This window comes from Plecotus auritus (assembly GCF_963455305.1).
Source record: "Plecotus auritus genome assembly, chromosome: 1".
NCBI classification, from domain to species: Eukaryota; Metazoa; Chordata; class Mammalia; order Chiroptera; family Vespertilionidae; genus Plecotus; species Plecotus auritus.
Window position 1 is genome coordinate 64,115,601 of NC_137770.1, and position 21,767 is coordinate 64,137,367.

General features: G+C 40.7%; 1 protein-coding gene across 1 annotated transcript in view; it reads left to right on the top strand.

Moving 5' to 3' along the window:
• Positions 1-21,767, top strand: part of ATP8B4 (ATPase phospholipid transporting 8B4 (putative)) — a 187,395-nt gene that overhangs the window by 39,642 nt on the left and 125,986 nt on the right. Inside the window, exon 4 of the mRNA XM_080682656.1 lies at positions 14,838-14,951. Coding sequence (XP_080538782.1) covers positions 14,838-14,951 — 114 coding nt within the window. The remainder of the gene's footprint in view (positions 1-14,837; positions 14,952-21,767) is intronic.

Consider the following 21,767-nt stretch of genomic DNA (forward strand, 5'->3'; position numbering starts at 1 on the left):
TATAAATTTATATATCTAATTATTAAAAATCAATACTTAAAATATTTTGATACTAGAGGATAGTTCTGAATTTATGTTTTATGAACAAATAATTATAAATAAAATGCTGAAACCATACAGGTCTTATATGCATTGCCTGTGAAAATATTCAGTATTTTTAATTTTATAATTTAAGAGAAAGGGTTTCCCCCCCTTCCCCCCATTTCTTTTCTTCACTGTGTCATGCTCCCCCTTGCCTCCACGTATCTGTTGAATTTCCTCCATGGTTCTTTGTTTTCCAACTTAATGCTTGACCTGGTCTTTTTATTAGCCAGAGCTTAAATTGAAAATGCATGATATTTCTTTTCATCCAATGTACTTTTCTAAGGATTGAAGGAGAAGAAATATAGAAAAATATGTTCAGCTGAGTCCAGGACACTTTGTTTTTGTTGTCTAAGTCTAAGTGTCAGGCATTTCAGTATTTCACCTGTGACACTGATGCAGGTCCATGGTCTAGTGGTGAAATCAAGTATCTCCAAAGACTCATAAGCTATAGGAGACAAACGGGACTTTTTTGGATTTGTACTAATTTAATTGAATTATTTACATAGCCTTTTAAAATATACGTGAAACCTCTCTTTTAAGCGTATCTAAACTCTTAGAGGCCATCTGCTTCTTGAAGTTGGTCCACAGGACTTAGACCAGCATCTTTGGCCTCCCTGGGAGTTTGTTAGAGATGCAGAATCTCAGGACCCACCACAAAACTACTAAGTCATAATCTGCATTTGAACAACCTCCCCAAATGATTCATATACAAATGTTTGTGAATGAATCATTTGAATTTCATAAACACTGGATCCTTCCACTATTCTTACTTTAGTTAGGAGTGCCCTAAAGATTTTGGCAAAAGCAAACAGGTGAGGAGGAAAAAGGTATTTAATGATCAAGTACAATGTTAGTACTTTTTATGCATTATCTCACCTGATCTTCACAAATCTGCTTAATAGATATTATCAGTCACATTTTACAGATGGGGACTAAGTGATTTTTCCCCTCAAAGTCACTTAGTTAATAAAATGTGGCATCGCCTTTCAGATTCAGGACTCCACGCCCTCACTTCTTCCTAATACTCAATGATCTCCTCGGACAATTGGCATTTACCCAAGTATTTATTAACTGGGTTTGTTGTTGTTTAATGGTGAATATGGCTTAGATATATTTTTTGGAAAATGTCCTCAAGAAGTTCTCACATCTTTCCTGAAATAAGATTTGCAGGGAGGGTCTTTCTTTTTAATCTATGCATCTCAAATTTGAGGATTGATTTGTCATTTTCCATATGTAACTGCTTTCTTCCCTCCCTCCCTCCTTTCCTTCCTTCTTTTCTTTTCTCCCTTCCTCTTTCCCTTTCTCCCTCTTTCTCCCCTTCTTTTCTTTCCTCCTCTTGTTCTCTGCCTCTTCTTCTTTACAATAGTTTTTGTCTAATTAGGATATATTGAAAGTATGTTAGGTTACCATTTTGCAACAGAAACTTGGCATATTTCAATGGCATTTTCAGGGAAACTGTGGGGCTTTCATAAATGAAAAATCCAGTCTGAATTCAAGGTGTGGAGGGTGTAGAATGCTATGAGTTCTATAGGCTGTGATAAGCTCCTTCCTCAATTCCATGCCAATGGTAAGTGAAGTGCTTTCAACTAAAGCTATTTATGAATGGACTATGCTATACCATATCTTACTTCCCATGTCTACCCAGTTGCCTGATGCTTTCCTGTTTCCAAGATCTTTCCTATCAAGAAATCCTCCTCACATTGAACTGTTAGAAATTAAGTATTATCCTCCTTTGGGTATTTGAATGATCATGGAGATCAGAGGCCAGGGACAGTGTTTGACTCAAAGAGATGGCCTGACAGTGATGCTTCTGCATCCCCTTCCACTCCTATTCCATGGGTAGCACATTGCCAGGCGTATAATAGTTGTGTACATTTTTGGTAGTGGGCTTCTCTGAGTCATTGCTATAGTCTACTTCTTATTTGTTCATTTATTCATGCATTTATTTAACAACCACAATTATTATTAAAAATTAAGAAGTGTTATTACAAATTAAATTATTAAGAACGACAATTATTCAAGAATTGCCATGCACCTGGCACAGGGGTGAGGTACATAGATGTGGACAAGACTCATTGGTATTTGCCTTCAAGGAGCTCACAGTCCAGTGGGACCACTTCTTCAGGTTTAGAATCAGATAATTTCCTAGAAACGCAAGGGTATGCTGGGGGCCGAGCCTCTGGTGTGGTATACGCAAGTGCTTTCAAACTTTCTGGATGTCACTTTCTCTACTAAGGGTATAGGCAAGTCATTTCACTGGAAAGGACTGTTGTGGGAGAATATCTAAAATCGGTTTGATATAAACAATAACTATTGGGAGAGCACCAGTTTCTCAAAAAGGCCCCTAGGTTTCATCTTCTCTACGCCCTTCAATCCCAGTCCTATTTGTAGTGCCACTGGTGATTCTCAGTGGGAAGCACAGAGCATAGTCTTCTGTTCTCATGAAATGCCTCGTGATTCTGTTCTTTCAAACCCACCAACCTCTCTGGCTTCTTCCTCCCTGAAATCAACACACTTGCATAGGGGTCTGGATGAACTTCATTTTTGAAACTTGCTTTTGATGGTGGGAATAAGGAGGAAGAATGTGGTTGAGGAATGCATTGGGGAGGAGGAATATGAAGGAAGTGGGATGAGATGGTGGACAAGGTGTGTGTGCTGCAGCCAGAAGTCCCTCACTCATTCATGTGTTCATTTATTCATTTAGGAAAAAGGGGGAAGAATCTGGTCTGCTTTGTTGCAGAGCAGCTTTGTACACTCACTGTTACTCATAGCTGGCTGCCCCAGGGGTGCTTGGGTGGATCATGAACTATTAAATAAATGAGTGCCCACTGCAACTTGCCCTGGAGCCTGGTACTTATAATTGTTCCTGTGAGAAGCAGCTCGGTTACAAATCTGCTCAGCAACTTAGAGCATCTGTTCTAGTGAATTTTGTGACTCACATTTGAAATCACTGTGCATTTTCTCTGTTCACATCATGGCAGCCTTGCTCTGCTCAGCACTCATATGAACTTCTTGAATCTCTGTGTCAGCTCTTACAAAAGACAACTGCGTACTTTTGTGTATGTAATTAGGGAGCCCCAGTGCCACTTCCCCAAAGCAAATTTAGGGTAGTCTTTGTTTTAACTTAAGATTTATCCTAAGCAAAATCTCCAAATTTGGTGAAAATTCATTAAACCCTTTGTGTCTGATGTGATCACAAAAAATAAAAGAATGACACTTCAATTTATTTGTAAATTATTATTATACTTATTGTGTTTTAATGATAGAAGATGCGTTGAAGCCTCTCTCCCCTCCTAACTCCATGTAGAGAATTTTCCTTCTGTGTCTCCCCATCCAGTCCTAGATTCTTCCCTCTCAACACCTTGACTCCCAAACGAAAACCACCCAATAAACAAAAAAACACAAAGCCAGGTGGCGGGGGTTTGTCTAAATTGAGATTTATTACTCAACCCAGGATAAGAAGAGGCTGGAGACCATGAAAAGCTAGGAATGTTTTAGGGCGACATCTTTATGAGTTGGCCAGGGGTCCCAGTTGCCCCAGCACTCTGCAGAGGGTGGGAGCTCAGAGCTGCACTTCCCATCTGATCCCCAGGGGTCAGGAGAAAATTTCATGTTACCCCAGAGCTGGTGTTATTTGTGTAGAACCTTAGTGTCAGATTAGACTATTTGTAGTGTGTTATTATAACCCCTCAGCCCTTTGGGAAATTCTTTATGTGTGTCTTTCCTCGTTAACTGGACTTTTCCATTGTGCGTTTGTTATTGTCATAAACACTGAGGTCTTGCCTGAAATTTGGCTCAGTTCCCAGACTGCACAGCAGCGTGAACATGGTCTAATTTTTAGTCCTAATAAACAAAGCTGGTCGTATGCACTAAGTTGTCCAAAGACAGCTGTAGTTTGGGAAACTGGCCTGAGCAAGCTAGCCTCACATTAATGTAAAGAAATGCCCACCCTGGACATTCAAGGTCTCTCGAGCCCTAGACTGAGATGGGCCAATGGACCAGAGCTCAGGGCCTGCTACCAATCAGATGGCTGAGCTACAAGACGGAGGCACAGAAGAGCTTTGGCAAAGCAGTAATAAGAGGCAAACAAATCACTAAGGATGCTCTATAAAGATCCCACTGAAATACAACCTTTGCTTTTTTTTTTTCTTTTTTGCATGCCTTCATTTTGTTTTACCTCTTATCTGAAGGCATATTCTAGTTCTCTCTCTGTATAATTTAAGAGTATTTCCAATCTTTTTTCAGATGTCACAAAATAAAAGTTAACATTTTATCTAGAACTATTTAAAAGTCTTTATATATTGCATGAATCTAAACACCCAGGAGGAAAAAAAACTGTGATTAAATTAACCTCAGAGGGAAATGTAATTTGTTCCCCTGGTATTGCCCCAAATTAGTTCTTTGTGGATAAATTACTATTTATAGGCTATTTACTAGCTCTAGAACAGTCTTTCAGTCACTGGAAACTATACCCTGGCCTGAGGGTAGAAAAGAGAACAAGGTTTATGATTTGCTTTGGGGGGAGACTGAGGCTGGGAAGCATGCCTAGTCACAGTCTGAGTTTCTGAGGTCTACAGGGGAAATGAAGCGCCCCAGACAAGTCCTGTGATGCTCTCCCTAGATTGAGAGGATTGAAAATGACTGCTTTAGCTGATTGAGTTAATGTGCACAGGGATGACCCTGTGCTTAGGTTTAGAGAGGTTCTCTTCTTCACCAGGCCAAGCATGTTTTACAAGGGTCAGTGAATTCAATGATCATGAGGGAGTATAGAAACTCTTTGTTTTTGACTCTTTTCCCAAGAAACACCATTTGGGAGAACACAGGAGTCTATAAAACATAGTTTTTATGGGCAACCCTTTTCCTGCTCTAAACCTCAGTTTCCTTATCTGTAAAATGGCACTGAAAAAGCAATAGCTCACTGGGTTTTTTGAAGATTATCTGAGATGATGTATGAATAGGGCTCAGCACAGTGCTTGGCATATGTAAGTAGATAGTACGTATTAGTTGGTGTCATTGTATTACACAGAACCATACATTCTGCATTTTGTGTCCAAGTCTTGGTGACATGCAGGTCACCTCATTTCCTTCGACCATAACAGTGTTTAATATGGTGGTCTTCAAACTTTTGATCATGTTCTCTACTTGTAAAAAGAAAACCTTTCCTATATATACATTTATTTATATACTAGTGCCGTGGTGCACAGATTAATGCACATTGAAAGGAAATTAATTAGAAGGTGGCCGGCGGGCAGAACTGAGTGAGACAGGCCGGACAAGCCCTAGAGTCAACCTCCCGCGGTCCCTCCCTGGCCGGCGCACCTGGGATGGTTCTGTTGCTTGAAGGGAATCTGTGGAGTAAGTGGCATCCCTCGGCCTGGCCTGCAGGGATTGGGCCGAAACCAGCTCTCCGACATATCCCGAGGGGTCCCGGAGTGGGAGAGGGCACTCTGCAAAGTTGCTGTTGTACAGGGTGTGGAACGCAAATGCAAGTGTGCAGTAAACCAGATTTGGGGCCTACAGTGCCCCAGCAACAATATAACCCACGGCCAAAGGTAGAATTGCACGGCCCCGTGAGGAATCAGATTCCCTCCTCTCTGGTTTTGGGGTGTGTCACCTGAGAACTGCTGCTGCAAGTCATTGCAGCTTGGCAGCTCCTGTGTTGAGCGTCTGCCCCCTGGTGGTTAGTGTGCATCATAGCGATTGGTCAGACGGTCAGACACTTAGCATATTAGCCTCTTATATATATAGATATTTATATAACTATATGTATATACATAAGTATATATATGTGTGTATCTATATGGTAAATACAATCTGCATTAAACATTAGTGACTTTAACTTAAAATTCTTTTGTTAATATATGCAGAAAAGTTATTTTTTTTCTGATAGCCTGAAGAAGTGTTTTGGGCATCCCTTGGGGGGACTGGTGCCCCAGCGGTCTCATCAGATAGGGTAATCTTGAGCTAGCATTAACCTGCAAAGTCAAACAGCAGGCTTCCTAAGGGAGTCTTGGCAGCCAAGTGCTCCTGTTGTGTTGCTGTTTTCTTCATAGCACTGATCACTTTCTTAAATTGTGTCATCAGTTTACAAGTTGATTGTCTGCTCATTCTTGCCTTGTTCCCCACAAATATATTACAACTTGTGCCAAGGAGACTGTTTATTCATACCTGCAGTACTGGCTCAAGGACATAGTGCCTGATGCATAGCAGACCCTCAGTTGAATGAGTAGGTGAATGCAGGGGGAAACATGCCCTCTGCTTTTCCCTCCCACAAATGTTTTTGTTTATGGTGGAGAGCCCAGGCTCAGGAGAATGCTACCATGATCATGGTTGTAGCCAATGTTGACTGGCAGCAGTCTGTAAAACCTCTTCTGTGGCTTGCCCCTCTCTCAACAGTGCTCATAGAGGAGCACTATCCTCTCTTCTTGGCTCCCAAAGCTGAATGCAATGGACTCTGGACTGGGCACCATTTGACAAAGCTGAGAAGCTGTGGTTCTGCCTGGTATCAGTGAGGTGCCAGACGCCGAATCTCCAGGCCCATTTGCCCCATACATCATTCTTTGGGAATCTTTACATAAACATGGGTATTTCACACATTTCCTGAGTGGTGCAAATGCCTTTAGGCCACTTCCTTTTTTATGCATGTTGTCTGTGGATACAGTTTCTTGTTTTATGGTTTAGCGATAATCTCTCATTAAGAGTCATGACTGTTTTTCTCTCTGGAATTCAGATTGTACCATAACAGTATTATATCTGCCTGCTCTTATGGCAAGAAAACTAGGCTCCCTCTACCCCACCACCCAAACTCCTGACAGTTACTTTTTATAGTTGTTATGACATAAAAATGTTTCATCAAATTTGGAAAGATCTTTTGATAGTGCTCAGACCGTGTACTCATTGCGAAAGCTCCTGGGGTTTGGCCTGTGGGATTCACAGATGCAGGCAGTGTCCCCAGACAACCACTGAACACACGCATTTACGCTTAGCCTTCTGTGACTCATTCTTTAAGGCAAATAACAGATAAAAGTAAACTGTTATATAAAACGTAAGCTGATCTTATATATATTATTAGTGTCCTTGCCTGGTGTTTGGTTGGTTGGGAGTAAAAGAAAAATCAATTCAAATGGACTTAGACTATAAAAGAAATGACCATATAACTAAAAGTGCAGAGATAGAGCTATCTTCAGGAGAGGCTTGGCCTACTTTCTCTCTCTGCATTTCTCAGCCTGCATCTGCAGTGTAGAGTTTATTCTTGGCAGCATCTCCTCTCAGGATCCCAAGATGTTATCAGTGACCCCTAGTGCTACGCACTTCAGGTTGGAATCCAGTAGGAAAGAGAAAGCCTTATATCTCCAACAAATCCCCAGAATTGACATGGATCATGTGATAATCCTTGAATTTTAAAATTGTAATTAGGGAATAGGCCATATGGTTGGTTTAAACTAATCTGGGCCTGACCTTGGAGTTATGGACGGGAGTTGAACCCATCAGACCACAGGACTAAGCAAGTTGGAGCCCTGTTAGCTGAGGTGAAGGGCAGGTAGTCAAATAGCTATTATACCTGACATTCAAACAGGACCGGATGTGCAGCACTGACGTAGGTTTCTGACGTTTATTGTTTGGAGCTGGTGTATCTTGTGAAATATTAGGGCTAGTTTCCATATCTGGTTGTGGTGGCCGTTAGTCATGTCCATTAGCGTTTCTGTCTTTCTGCCATTTGGGTACATGGTGATTCTTTCTGGTCAGTGAGTTGTAAGCATTTGGATTAAAGCGTTAAGTTGTGGGTGTGAGGCCCTCCAGAGCGCCCTCTTTCCCTCTGGTTCCGCAACTTGAAGCATGTGAAATGGTGTCTGGTCCATTGAGAGTAACTGCGATGAGCAGCGTCTCCCTGCTGGCTCATGTTGGATGTAGTAGCATGAGCAAGAAGCAAACGCTTACTCTGTTAAGCTATGAGGATTCTGGAGTTGTTACTGTGGCATACCCAGTTTATCCTGCCTCGTACATTGGATTGCCTAAATTCATTTGTATTATTTAGGGGTTGCTCACAAACCCCCTATATTTGTATAATTCTTTCAACTGAGCAAAAACGCTTTCACATCTATGATCTCATCTCCACAATAGTCCTATATATAGATGAAAAATATTAGCTTCATTTTGCCAGTAGAAGAATTGAGGCAAACTCCTCAAATGTTCTATTTACAGTGTTTGTTATTTTCCATTTGTTTTGTTTTCTTAAGCAATACAATTACACAATCAAACTGTACTGTAAAGAATCATGTTACTCATTTTATTAATATTTTATTTGATGGCCCACCTCTGAAAAATTTTGCTGTATTTTTTCCCCACACCAAGCAGTCAGTGTTGAAAATGTAAAGGACTTTGGCCACTGCCGCTTCTCTTGAAAAGCTTAGCTGAGGAAGTGGCTAGCAATACAGTTTGCCTGCATTGAACTGTGTCAGGAGCAAAGAGAAACACTCTTGAGGGGGGTTGAGAGGGAATACAAGGAAGCTGTAATCATACATCAAGCAATAGAGAACCGGGACTCCTACTGAGCAGGATGACTCTCACTGGGAGGAAAAGGTAGATATACAAGGTTTCCCTTGGCCAGAAAGTGGCAGAAGACTAGCAATACTGAGTGGAGGAGAGAGCAGGGGCTGATTTCTCTGAATGCAGAGGAGACATCTGCTGTGCACTGAACTGGGGGAGCATTAGAGTGAAGAGAGCAGGCTCTGGAAGCAGAGCGCTTGGATTCAAATCCTGGTTCCCCCACTTATCAGCTGTGTAACCTTGCACAAATTACTTGATCTCTCTGACCTTGGATTCCCCTTATATGTAATTGGGATATTAGTACCTATTTCATAAGGATATCCACTACACCCACCACCCACACCCACCAGCCAATCAGGAGCGAGTATGCAAATTAACCCAACCAAGATGTCTGCGGCCACGGAGCAAACAGGAGGCTTGGGTTTCCCCGGCAATGGAGGAAGCCAAGCTTTCCGCCTGCCCTGGCCTGCCCTGCGTCCTCTCAAGGCTACAAAGTTTCAATTATAGAAGATAAATAAATCCCAGATAACAGGGCCTCCGCTTGGGTTGCCGGGGGGTGTGGCTGGTCTGCAAACCACCACAGATCCCTCGCCCAGGCTGCCCCACACCCCAAGGGAACCCCCACCCTAATCCGGAACACCCTTCAGGGCAAATCAGCCAGTCCCCACCCGTGCAACAGGCCTCTATCCTATCTAATCCTATCTAATAAAAGAGTAATATGCAAATTGACTGTCACTCCAACACACAAGATGGCTGCCCCCATGTGGTCAAAGATGGCTGCCCCCATGTGGACACAAGATGGCTGCCACAAGATGGCCAACAGTTGGGAGGGACCAGGCCTGCAAGGGAGGACAGTTGGGGCAATCAGGCCAGCAGGGAAGGGCAGTTGAGAGGGACCAGGCCTGCAAGGGAGGGCAGTTGGGGGCGATCAAGCCTGCAGGGGAGGGCAGTTAGGGGTGACCAGGCTGGCAGAGGAGGGCAGTTGGGGGTGACCAGGCCTGCAGGGAAGGAAAGTTGGGGGGGACGCAGGCCTTCAGGGGAGGGCAGTTGGGGGTGACCAGGCCTGCAGGGGAGAGCAGTTAGGGGTGACCAGGCCTGCAGGGGAGGGCAGTTAGGGACAATCAGGCTGGCAGGGGAGTGGTTAGGGGGTGATCAGGCTGGCAGGCAGAAGTGGTTAGGGGCAATCAGGAAGGCAGACAGGTGAGCAGTTGGGAGCCAGCAGTCCTGGATTGTGAGAGGGATGTCCGACTGCCCATTTAGGCCCGATCCTACTGGGATTGGGCCTAAATGGGCAGTCGGACATTCCACTGCCGGTTTAGCCCTGATCCTACCAGGATCTGGCCTAAACGGGCAGTTGGACATCCCTCAAGGGGTCCCAGATTGGAGAGGGTGCAGGCTGGGCTGAGGGACACACCCCCCGCCCCCCGTATACAAATTTCGTGCACTGGGCCTCTAGTTGTGAGGATAAAATGAGTTGAGAAATGTAAAGGTCTTAGAACAGTACACATAGTAAAAGCTTGGTAAATATCATTATCCTATATAATAAAAGGGTAATATGCAAATAGACCGAACAGAAGGATGACCAGAACACCTGTAGCTCCTTGACCTGCTGGGCCCTACCCTCCAGTGGGCCCCCCACCTAGATCAGGGTTGGGGTCAGCAGGCAAACCACCTGCAGTGGTTCCTCACCCTGGCTGGCCCGCCTCCGATGGCCCCCATCTGGGTGGGTCAGCTGGACCCCACCAGTGCACAAATTTGTGCACCAGGCCTCTAGTCAATAACAACAACAACAACAACAATAATAATAATAGTCCTAGCTGGTTTGGCTCAGTGGATAGACTATTGGCCTTTGGACTGAAGGATCCCAAGTTTAATTACAGTCAAGGGCACATGCCTGGGTTTCAGGCTTGATCCCCAGTAGGGGGTGTGTAGGAGGCAGCTGATCAATGATTCTCATCATTGATGTTTCTATCTCTCTCCCTCTCCCTCTCCCTTCCTCTCTGAAATCAATAAAAAAATTTAATAATAATAATAAATAATAAATTTGTTGCCACCCTTTCTGCCACCATGTTGGTCCAAGCCACACATTATCTTTCACTTAGACTAATTCAAAGACCTCTTCATTGGTCTTCACATTTATTCTTGTGTCATTTCCAATTTGTTCTCCACCTGGTAGCTAGGTTAATGTTTTAAAATTAGAATTCATGAAGTTACTTCTTTGCTTAAAACCTTTCAGTAATTCCCTTTTTACTTATACTTTTAGTCTTTATCATAAAATATAGCTTCCACGGAACTTGTTTCTCTGCCTCAGTTTGTGCTGACATCCATAGTAGATCCTCAAGTGTGCCATCTTCTGCCAGCCTCAGGACCTTTAGACTAATATACTTTAGAGGAGCAATGCCATTTCCTTATCTTGGTGTTGCTTTTCAGCTGGAGGGGTCTCTACTGGGGTGATACTTCTCTTTCCACCTCTACTTACTCTGCCCCATGGGAGGTGGAGTCATGTGTCAATCTCAGAGGAATACCTGGGCCTCCTGAATTTAGCTCTGCCCTCTTCCTCTCAGAGGTGAGCTACCTACAGGGAGTAGGCAGTCTCTGATGTTCCTCTAGCAGTGGGCTCTTTCCCACTACCTAGGAGGTCTGCCCTGTTCTGCAATTGCCTCTGACTGTGATTAAGCCTACCTCACTATAGGGTCAGTTAACTGGCTCACCTGCCTAACAAACTAAAGCCATGAATTCCAGCCTGGCTTCTATCAGCACTAAAGATGCTATATGGGTTCTTCAGATGTGTTTCTTTCTACTTTGTCTTTTCCTTCTCCTCTTCATGCTTGTCCTCCTCTGGATTGGGGTGTTTCTAGTAGTCTGTGGTAGAAAAGCTAAGAGGGTCATGGACATCTTCCATGCTGTATTACGGAATGAACTATGCTAAAATTTGACTGTAAGCTGGCTCAATGAAATGACTGAATATCAATGTGGCTGATTTAAGGTCTTAACAATGTTCATATTCTTGGACAGGGCAGTGGAAATGAAAACACTTTCCCCCACTTTCTATTGGAAAACAAAGGTAAATGGGTCCAGAGAGTCTCCAGGAGGGGGAGCCCTGGTTCCTTATTCTCAGTCACAGCTGTGAGGATTTGCATCATGTGTGACTAAGTCACAACAGAGCCAGTAAACAAACACAATCATTGCTTGAGTTTAAGCAAATAGGAGAAAATTGTCAATTGCATCATCACTTTATACCATGCAATTAGCTGTTCACCTATGTGGAATTCAGTTTTGCAGGAGAATTTGTTTTATAATTCTTGCCATGGTTTTGAATGTCAGAGCCAATGTTCAGTATGTTCTTTTAGTAAGATACAGGCTCACACTTAAACTAAATTTTTAGTTTACACTTAAACTAAAACAAACATATAAAACAAAAATAGGAATATGTGATTCTTTTAGTTAACTGCATTTTCTCCTTAGCTTTTCGCTTCCTTATAATGTTTTCCAAGTCTCTCCTTTAGAAAAATGTCTTGTTACAGTTCAGCCTTCCCTCCCATCCCAGTTCTTGAGTAGATAACTCATTGTAAAATAGCCACCATTTACTCAGAGAACAGCTTTTAGCACATTACTATGCATCAGACAACTAAGCTGGATATTCTTCTCTTGACACCTCTCTTACTGTCCCACACTTATTGCCAGAGCTGGACATATCAATTCATGGTAAATGTTAAAAATGGCCATTTAACAGTTGACTATTTTCTTTAAAGAGTATCAGTGATTACTAGGAATCAGTGTAGGTTCGCTTAAAACAAGGTACACTGACTAATCTCAGTTTTAAAATATTAGTGGATGGAAACACCTGGTCATGCTAATTCTGAATTTCAGCACTACTCCAAATTTCATGTTTTCTTTGTAGATATGATAGATTGAAGCATCATGGAGTATAGTTAGGTGGATTTGTAAATGGTTAAATAAAACATACTTAGTATCTCTATATATAAAAGGCTAATATGCAAAGTGTCCCCTCGGGAGTTTGACAGGAGTTCAATCGCTTGCTATGATGAGCACTGGCCACCAGGGGGTGACGCAAAATGAAGGAAGGCTTTGGCTCGCAGCCGGCAGCCAGAGAAGGAAGGCCCCGGCTGGCAGCGTGAAGACCCCGATTGGCCCTGATCGCCAGCCAGGCCTACAAATTTCGTGCACTGGGCCTCTAGTGTTTTATATAAATACTTGAGAAAGATGTTAACAATAATCTGTGTAGAGGTCTCCAGTAGTTTGCCAAAGTTTCATTTTTTAATTTTTTTATTGATTTCAGAGAGGAAGGGAGAGGGAGAGAGAGATAGAAATATCAATGATGAGAGAATCACTGATCGGCTCCCTCCTGCAAGCCCCACAATAGGGGACTGAGCCCTCAACCCGGGCATGTGCCCTTGACCAGAATTGAACCTGGGACCCTTCAGTCCACAGGCTGATGCTCTATCCAATGAGCCAAACCAGCCAGGGCAAGTTTTATTTCTTTAATTAAAAATTTGGGGTTGTATTTAGCCCTGTTCATTTTAAAAAATTCAATTTATTGGGGTGAGATTGGTTAATAACATTATGTAAGTTTCAAGTGTACAATTCTATAATACATCATTTGCATATTTTATTGTGTGCTCAACATTCAAAGTCTAGTCTCCCTCTATCACCATATATTTGATCCCTTTACCCTCTTTATCTATCATCACCCCTGCAACCATTTCCTCTAGTAACTAACCTTCTGTTGTCTGTGGGTTTGTTTGTTTCTTGCTTTCTGTTTTATATCCCACATATGAGTGAAATCATATAGTTCTTGTCCTTTCTGACTGACTTATTTCACTTAGCATGCTACTCTCAAGATCCATCCATGTTGTTGCAAATGGCAGTATTTCATCTTTTCTTACGGCTGAGTAGTATTCCATTGTATATACTGTATGTACCACATTATCTTTATCCAATCATTCATTGAAAGACACTTATAGCCCTGTACTTTTTAATGTATAGTCTATAGCTTTGGAAGAATAATAAAAGGCATGTGTTTAAAATTTTCTGATGACACAAAGCTGGGAGGAATATTTAATAGTTTGGGATAGTTCAGTTAAGAGTAAATAGTTTTTTTATTAGGCTGGTATACTAGGAATATACAAAATATCTTGTACATTGATATTTTAAAAAATCAACTGTATATGCTTAATGGGAAACCTGATTTAATTGTAATTTATGAAGAAATAATTTAGAGATTTTAGTTCATCAAAACTCAATACGAATAAACAGTGAGATACAATTGCCGAAATGACATTTAAGAACATCTGTCTCTGTTCTAAGGGGATTAGTTGAACTAAATTTTTAATATGTGTTTGGTTCAGGACATGATGTTTTAAGAAAGATGCAGAGAAATTGGGAAAATTCCAGAAGAAGCTGATCAGGAAGAGATGTCTATAAAATAGGTCATGGAGAATGGCTGAGGGGTTCGAGAATGTCTGGACCAGAGTGCAGAAGGTTTATGGGAGACCTAGGAGTGACTCTTGAAAATTTGAAGGTTGTCAACATACAAAGGGCTTAGATTTGGGTTAGGTTACCCCAAAGATGGAATTTGTCACATGTCAAGAAGTTATAGGGAGGCAGATTTGGGTTTCTCATTATAAAAACCTTTCTAGCAATCTTCATTCTACAATGGAGACAGGCTGCCTTGCAAGGTGATTAGTTTCCCACCACAGAAGACTTTCAACGACAGGTGTAGGGACCCTTTGTCAGAGTTATCAAAAGGGCCATGCTTTAGGAAGGTGTATCAAATGATCCTTGAAGTTCTTTCCAATCTTATGGGCCCCAGCATGAGCTCAGTGTTTGTACATAGTAGGTGTTCAAGCGATATATGCGGAATCAATAAATGCATAAAAGTAAAAAAATCTCAGGGGCAGACCTTTGCACTTGATATATATATATATATATATATATATATATATATATATATATATAGTTACAAATGATTTTATGGCATTGAACAGTAATTTCACGTAGTTTCAGGAGCATATCATCTTAGAAAAAATGAAGGCCTTGGGCCACACAGAGTTTAAAATTTCCTAGATAACTGGCTTATATTTCTTGCTGTGGTATAACCCATTCTCAGCCTTGTAAGTTTTAGAGCTATTTCTGATAATGAACAGGCTTTGCCCCAAACTAACATGATGCTATTTCTTTTCCAGGATAATCGTATCAACACATCCAAGTACAACATTCTCACCTTTTTGCCAATTAATTTATTTGAACAGTTCCAAAGAGTGGCAAATGCCTATTTCCTTTTTCTTCTGATTTTACAGGTAATGTTTCTGCTGTATTTCTTCATGATCTCTTTGTTAAAAGTAATCATATAATTTGAAAAAGTAAGTTAATTCACTTAGTTAAATGTTCATGATTAGGTAAAACCATCCTTATGAGATTTTTAATGTTATTATTGCTGTTTCTCTTCACAAATGTGAGAGGGTTAAGAATGGGTAAAAACTAGCACATTCATCATTTTAAACACTGAGGTAATTTTAAAATGCAGTCTTGCACTTTACTTGAATCAAACCAGAGCCTAATGATTACTGTTCACGGCCTCTCCCCTTTCTTTATCTCCCTCTCATGTCAACAGTTTGGGTATTGCCAGAGTGAAGACAATGAGTCAAGCAGAGTGGTAGTTTGTGGAACTTAATATGGCAAATTCATTTGCATCTAAGAACATTGACATATTTTGCATATATATTAAAATAAATGATGTATGATATATGTTATTTCACTCTACAATGATTTTTAAAAATAGTTTGAGTGGTTAATTGGTAGTTATAAACATTGCCTTTTCCTCCCATTTTACTAAATTTTTTCCTCCCATTTGAAAGAAAAAAGCATAGCTCACATTAGCCAGTTATTTCAGAGTAATTTAATCACACTAAACTAGTAGATTCAGAATGTGCAGGAATCTGTGTTAATTATAGGAGGTAAGAAGATAGATTAGATGTGTGCAGTCTAGATGAATAGTTTGAGGACTATTTTTTCTTTAGTTGAATAATTATTTGTATTAAGAATCTTTTGATTATAAGTGGCAAAAACTTAAATTCTTTTAAGCAAAAAGGGAATATATTTGTGAATATATGTCATTTCATGTATTACTGGATTTATGGGCAAACTATTTCAACAGATTGTGATGTTGCTTTTCTCTGTTTTCCTTCATGTTGGCCTATTCTCTGACAGGCTTTCTGTACCTGGTAGATGCTAAAAGCTTTAAACTTTTATTTTCCCAGTTTCAACTCCAATATCAGAGAGAGAGAGAGAGAGAGAGAGAGAGAGAGAGAGAGAGAGAGAGAGAGAGATTGGCCCATGTTGAGTTACACCTCTATCCCTAAACCAATCACTGTGGCTCAAGAATTTTTCTAATATGTTTTTTAAAATTTTATCTTTATTATCAAAAGTATTACAAATGCCCCCTTTGTTTTTCTTACCATTGACCCCCTCCACCTACCTTTTAAAAATTGATTTCAGAGAGAGGAAGGGAGAGGGAGAGAGATAGAAGCATAATGATGAGAGAATCATCGATCAGTTGCCTCCTGCATACCTCGCCCTCCCCACCCCCCAATGGAGATTGAGCCGTAACCCGGGCATGTGCCTTGACCGGGAATCAAACTGTGAGCTCCCGGTTCATGGGCTGACATTCAATCACTGAGCCACACAGGCTGGGTGTGGCTCAAGAATTTGATGCAATAATTGTCTTGACCTTGATCACATGCCAAAAACTAGAATCAGGATGGGATCAGTGCACCAAAATTACATGAACTGAAAGTAGAAGGGGTTGGGTAGATCCCTAAGAAAATAAGGATTAGTTGAAAGATCTGGATGTTAAACAGAAAAAACAACAACCCACAAATGATGAATGTGCATCTTACAATTTATTGAAGAGACTTTAGAATCCTAGATTTCTTTCTTTTCCCCCCTGTGAATTTGCTTTTGGTTTCTTCATATAATCCTTTGTACCATTCCAGAATTTTGAGCTCATTTCTCCAATGGATTTCTTATTTATGGTCAAAGACTTTTGTTCACAAAATTTTGTATCCAGAAGGGGCCTTTGGGAAAGTTTAGTCCAACCTCCTTTCTTTTATTGATAAAGAAATTAGACCTAGAAACATTAGATGATGTATAAAGCTTTTACAAGTTAATGATAGAACTAGTTCTAGAATCCAGCTTTTCTGCCACCCAGCCCAAGGTTTTTCTTGGTACCTCAAAGTCTTTTGAGGTTTGTTTGTTTTTATTTATTTTTTATTTTTTATTTATTTTTTTATTAAGGTATTATATGTGTACATATCTTACCATTGCCCCCCCCCCACCCCACTCCCATACATGCCTCACCCCCCAATGTTTTGAATCCGTTGGTTACTCTTATATACATGCATATAAGTCCTTCAGTTGATCTCTTATTTCCCCCACCTCTCCCTAACCTTACTGCTGTAATTTGACAGTCTGTTTGATGCTTTACTGCCTCTGTATCTATCTTTTTGTTCATCAGTTTATAATGTTTTTCATTATCCCCAAATGAGTGAGATCATGTGGTATTTTTCTTTCATTGACTGGCTTATTTCACTTAGCATAATGTTCTCTAATTCCATCCAGGTGCCTACAAATGGTAGTAATTCCTTCTTTTTTATGGCAGCATAGTATTCCATTGTGTAGATGTACCATAGTTTTCTGATCCAGTCATCTGCTGACGGGCACTTAGGTTGTTTCCAAATCTTAGCTATTGTAAATTGTGCTGCTATGAACACAGGGGTGCATATATCCTTTCTGATTGGTGTTTCTAGTTTCTTAGGATATATTCCCAGGAGTGGGATTACTGGGTCAAATGGGAGTTCCATTTTCAGTTTTTTGAGGAAACTCCATACTGTTCTCCACAGTGGCTGCACCAGTCTGCATTCCCACCAGCAGTGCACGAGGGTTCCTTTTTCTCCGCATCCTCGCCAACACTTGTCATTTGTCGATTTGTTGATGATAGCCATTCTGACAGGTGTGAGATGGTATCGCATTGTCGTTTTGATTTGCATCTCTCGGATAATTAGTGACTTTGAGCATGTTTTCATGTGTCTCTTGGCCCTCCTTCTGTCTTCTTTCGAAAAGATTCTATTTAGGTCTGTTGCCCATTTTTTAATTGGATCATTTATCTTCCTTTTATTAAGTTGTATAAGCTGCCTGTAGATGTTGGAGATTAAACCTTTATCAGTGATAACATTTGCAAATATGTTCTCCCATACAGTGGGGTTTCTTGTTGTGTTGTTGATGGTTTCTTTTGCTGTGAAAAAGCTTTTTATTTTGATGTAGTCCCATTTGTTTATTTTCTCTTTGGCTTCCATTGCCCTAGGGGCAGTATCAGTGAAAAAGTTCTTTTGGCATATGTCTGAGATTTTGCTGCCTGTGGATTCCTCCAGTATTTTTATGGTTTCCCGTCTTATATTTAAGTCCTGTACCCATTTTGAGTTTATTTTTGTGTATGGCGTAAGTTGGTGATCTAGTTTCATTTTTTTGCATGTATCTGTCCAATTTTCCCAACACCATTTATTAAAGAGACTGTCTTGACTCCATTGTATGCTCATGCCTCCTTTGTCAAATATTAAATGCGCATATTGGTTTGGGTCGATATCTGGATTCTCTATTCTGTTCCATTGATCTATATGTCTGTTCTTATGCCAGTACCAGGCTGTTTTGAGGACAGTGGCTTTGTACAGCTTGAAATCTGGTATTGAGATCCCTCCTACTTTATTCTTCTTTCTCAGGATTGCTGTGGCTATTCGGGGTCTTTTTTTATTCCAGATGAATTTTTGGAGAGTTCTTTCTAGGTCTGTGAAATACGCCATTGGTATTTTAATGGGGAGTGCATTGAATCTATAGATTGCTTTGGGTAGTATGGACATTTTAATGATGTTGATTCTACCAATCCATGAACATGGTATGTTCTTCCATCTGTTTACATCTTCCTCTGTCTCTTTTTTCAGTGTCCTGTAGTTTTCCGCATATAGGTCTTTTACCTCCTTGGTTAGGTTTATTCCTAAGTATCTTAATTTTTTTAGTGCAATGGAAAATGGGATTGCTTTTTTAGTCTCTCTTTCTGTAAGTTCACTGTTGGTGTATAGAAATGCCATAGATTTCTTGGTGTTAATTTTGTATCCTGCTACATTGCCGAATTCATTTATTAAGTCTGTTAGTTTTTTGATGGAGTCTTTCAGGTTTTTTATGTACAATATCATGTCATCTGCAAATAAGGACAGCTTTACTTCTTCTTTTCCAATTTGGATGCCTTTTATTTCTTCTTCTTGTCTAATTGCAGTGGCTAATACTTCCAGTACTATGTCAAACAGGAGTGGTGAGAGTGGGCATCCCTGTCTTGTTCCTGTTCTTAGGGGAAATGGTTTTAGTTTTTGCCCATTGAGTATGATGTTAGCTGTGGGTTTATCATATATAGCTTTTATTATGTTGAGGTATGATCCTTCTATTCCCACCTTGTTGAGAGTTTTTATCAAGAAAGGGTGTTAGATTTTGTCAAATGCTTTTTCTGCATCAATTGATATGACTATGTGATTTTTATCTCTCAATTTGTTTATGTGATGTATCACATTTATTGATTTGCGGATATTGAACCATCCTTGCATTCCTGGGATAAACCCTACTTGGTCATGGTGTATGATCTTTCTGATGTACTGCTGGATCCTATTTGCTAGAATTTTGTTGAGGATTTTGGCATCTACATTCATGAGGGATATTGGCCTGTAATTCTCCTTCATTGTGTTGTCTTTATCTGGTTTTGGTATTAGGGTGTTGCTGGCTTCATAGAAGGAGCTTGGAAGTGTTCCTTACTCTTGAATTTTTTGGAATAGTCTAAGGAGGATAGGTTTTAGTTCTTCCTTGAATGTTTGGTAGAACTCTCCTGTGAAGCCGTCTGGCCCCAGGCTTTTGTTTGCCGGAAGCTCTTTGATGACTGCTTCAATTTCTTCCATAGTTACTGGCATGTTGAGCTGTTTAGATTCTTCCTGATTGAGTTTTGGAAGGTTATATTTTTCTAGGAATATGTCCATTTCCTCCAGGTTGTCCAGTTTGTTGGAATAGAGTTGTTCGTAGTATTTTTTAACAATCCTTTGTATTTCGGCGGGATCTGTTGTTATTTCACCTCTTTCATTTCTGATCTTGTTTATTTGGGTCCTCTCTCTTTGCTTCTTGGTGAGCCTGGCTAGAGGTTCATCAATCTTGTTTATCCTTTCAAAGAACCAGCTTTTGGTTTTGTTGATCTTTTGTATTGTTTCTTTGGTCTCTATGTCGTTTATCTGTGCTCTGATCTTTATTATTTCCTTCCTTCTGCTTACACTGGGATTTTCTTGTTGCTCTTTTTCTAACTCTTTGAGTTGTTGGGTTAGGTAATTTATTACCCCTGTTTCTTGTTTTTTGCAGTAGGCTTGTAGAGCTATGAACTTCCCTCTCAAGACTGCTTTCGCTGTGTCCCATAGATTTTGGAATGTAGTGTTTTCTTTTTTTTTTTTTTAAATAAATCTTTATTCAGATTATTACAATTATTTCTCCTTTTTCCCCCCATAGCTCCCCTCCACCCCTTTCCCACCCCACCTTCTGCCCTTACCTCCCCCCCCACTGTCCTCATCCATAGGTGTATGATTTTTGTCCATTCTCTTCATGAACCCCCCCATACCCCTTTCCCCCTGAGAATTATCAGCCCACTCCCTTTCTATGCCCCTGATTCTATTATATTCACCAGATTATTCTGCTCCTCAGGTTTTTAATTCACTTGATTTTTAGGTTGGCTTGTTGATAGATATGTATTTGTTGTTCATAATTTTTTCTCTTTACTTTTTTCTTCTTCCTCTTCTTTAAGAATACCTTTCAGCATTTCATATAGTACTGGTTTGGTGGTGATGAACTCCTTCAGCTTTTTCTTATCTGTGAAGCTCTTTATCTGCCCTTCAATTCTGAATGATAGCTTTGCTGGGTAGAGTAATCTTGGTTGTAGGTTCTTGCTATTCATCACATTGAAAATTTCTTGCCACTCCCGTCTGGCCTGCATAGTTTCTGTTGAGAAGTCAGCTGACAGTCGTATGGGTGCTCCCTTGTAGGTAATTAACTGTTTTTCTCTTGCTGCTTTTAATATTCTCTCTTTGTCTTTTGCTCTTGGCATTTTAATTATGATGTGTCTTGGTGTGGTCCTCTTTGGATTCCTTTTGTTTGGGGTTCTGTGGGCTTCCTGGACTTGTAAGTCTATTTCTTTCACCAGGTGGGGGAAGTTTTCGGTCATTATTTCTTCAAATAGGTTTTCAGTATCTTGCTCTCTCTCTTCTTCTGGCACCCCCATAATTCTGATGTTGGTACGCTTGAAGTTGTTCCAGAGTCTTCTTACATTATCTTCAACTTTTTGGATTTTTTTTTTTGCTTTTTGCTTTTTCGGTTGAGTGTTTTTTGCTTCTTTGTATTTCAATTCTTTGACTTGATTCTTGTGTTCCTCTATTCTGTTTCTGGGTCTCTGTATAATATTTTTTATTTCAGTCAGTGTATGTTTAATTTCTAGTTGGTCCTTTTTCATATCTTCGAGGGTCTCGTTATATTTATTGGCCTTTTCTAGGATATTCTTAAAAAGTCTTATAACCGTGGTTTTGAATTCTATATCCAGTCGTTTGTTTTCCTCCATTTCTTTCGTTTGTGATCTGATTCTTTGACCCCGCATTTTCACTGAATCCCTGAGTTGGTAAGGTAGATATTTGTGCTAGGTTTCCAATATGGCCCAGTGGGTCTGCCTCCCCAGTTAACCTGAGGTGGACACTCTTGGTGCACCCCTTTGTGGCCTGTGTGTACAGCCTTGTTGTAATTAAGTCTTTATTGTTGTTGGTATCACTGGGAAGAATTGACCTCCGGGCCAGTTGGCTGTAAGGATCAGCTGTGTCTATGCTGGGAGAAGCCCGGTGCTGGAGACAGCCTTATAGGATTAGACTTGCCAAATTGCAATAGCCTCTGTGCTCAGCTTGGATGGGGTGGAGTCTCAGTCTTGGCTTCCTGTCAGCCCCGCCCCTGCGCGCATGTGCGCTTTCAGTCCTCCGCCTTCCCCAGCTCGAGTCTCCGCCTGA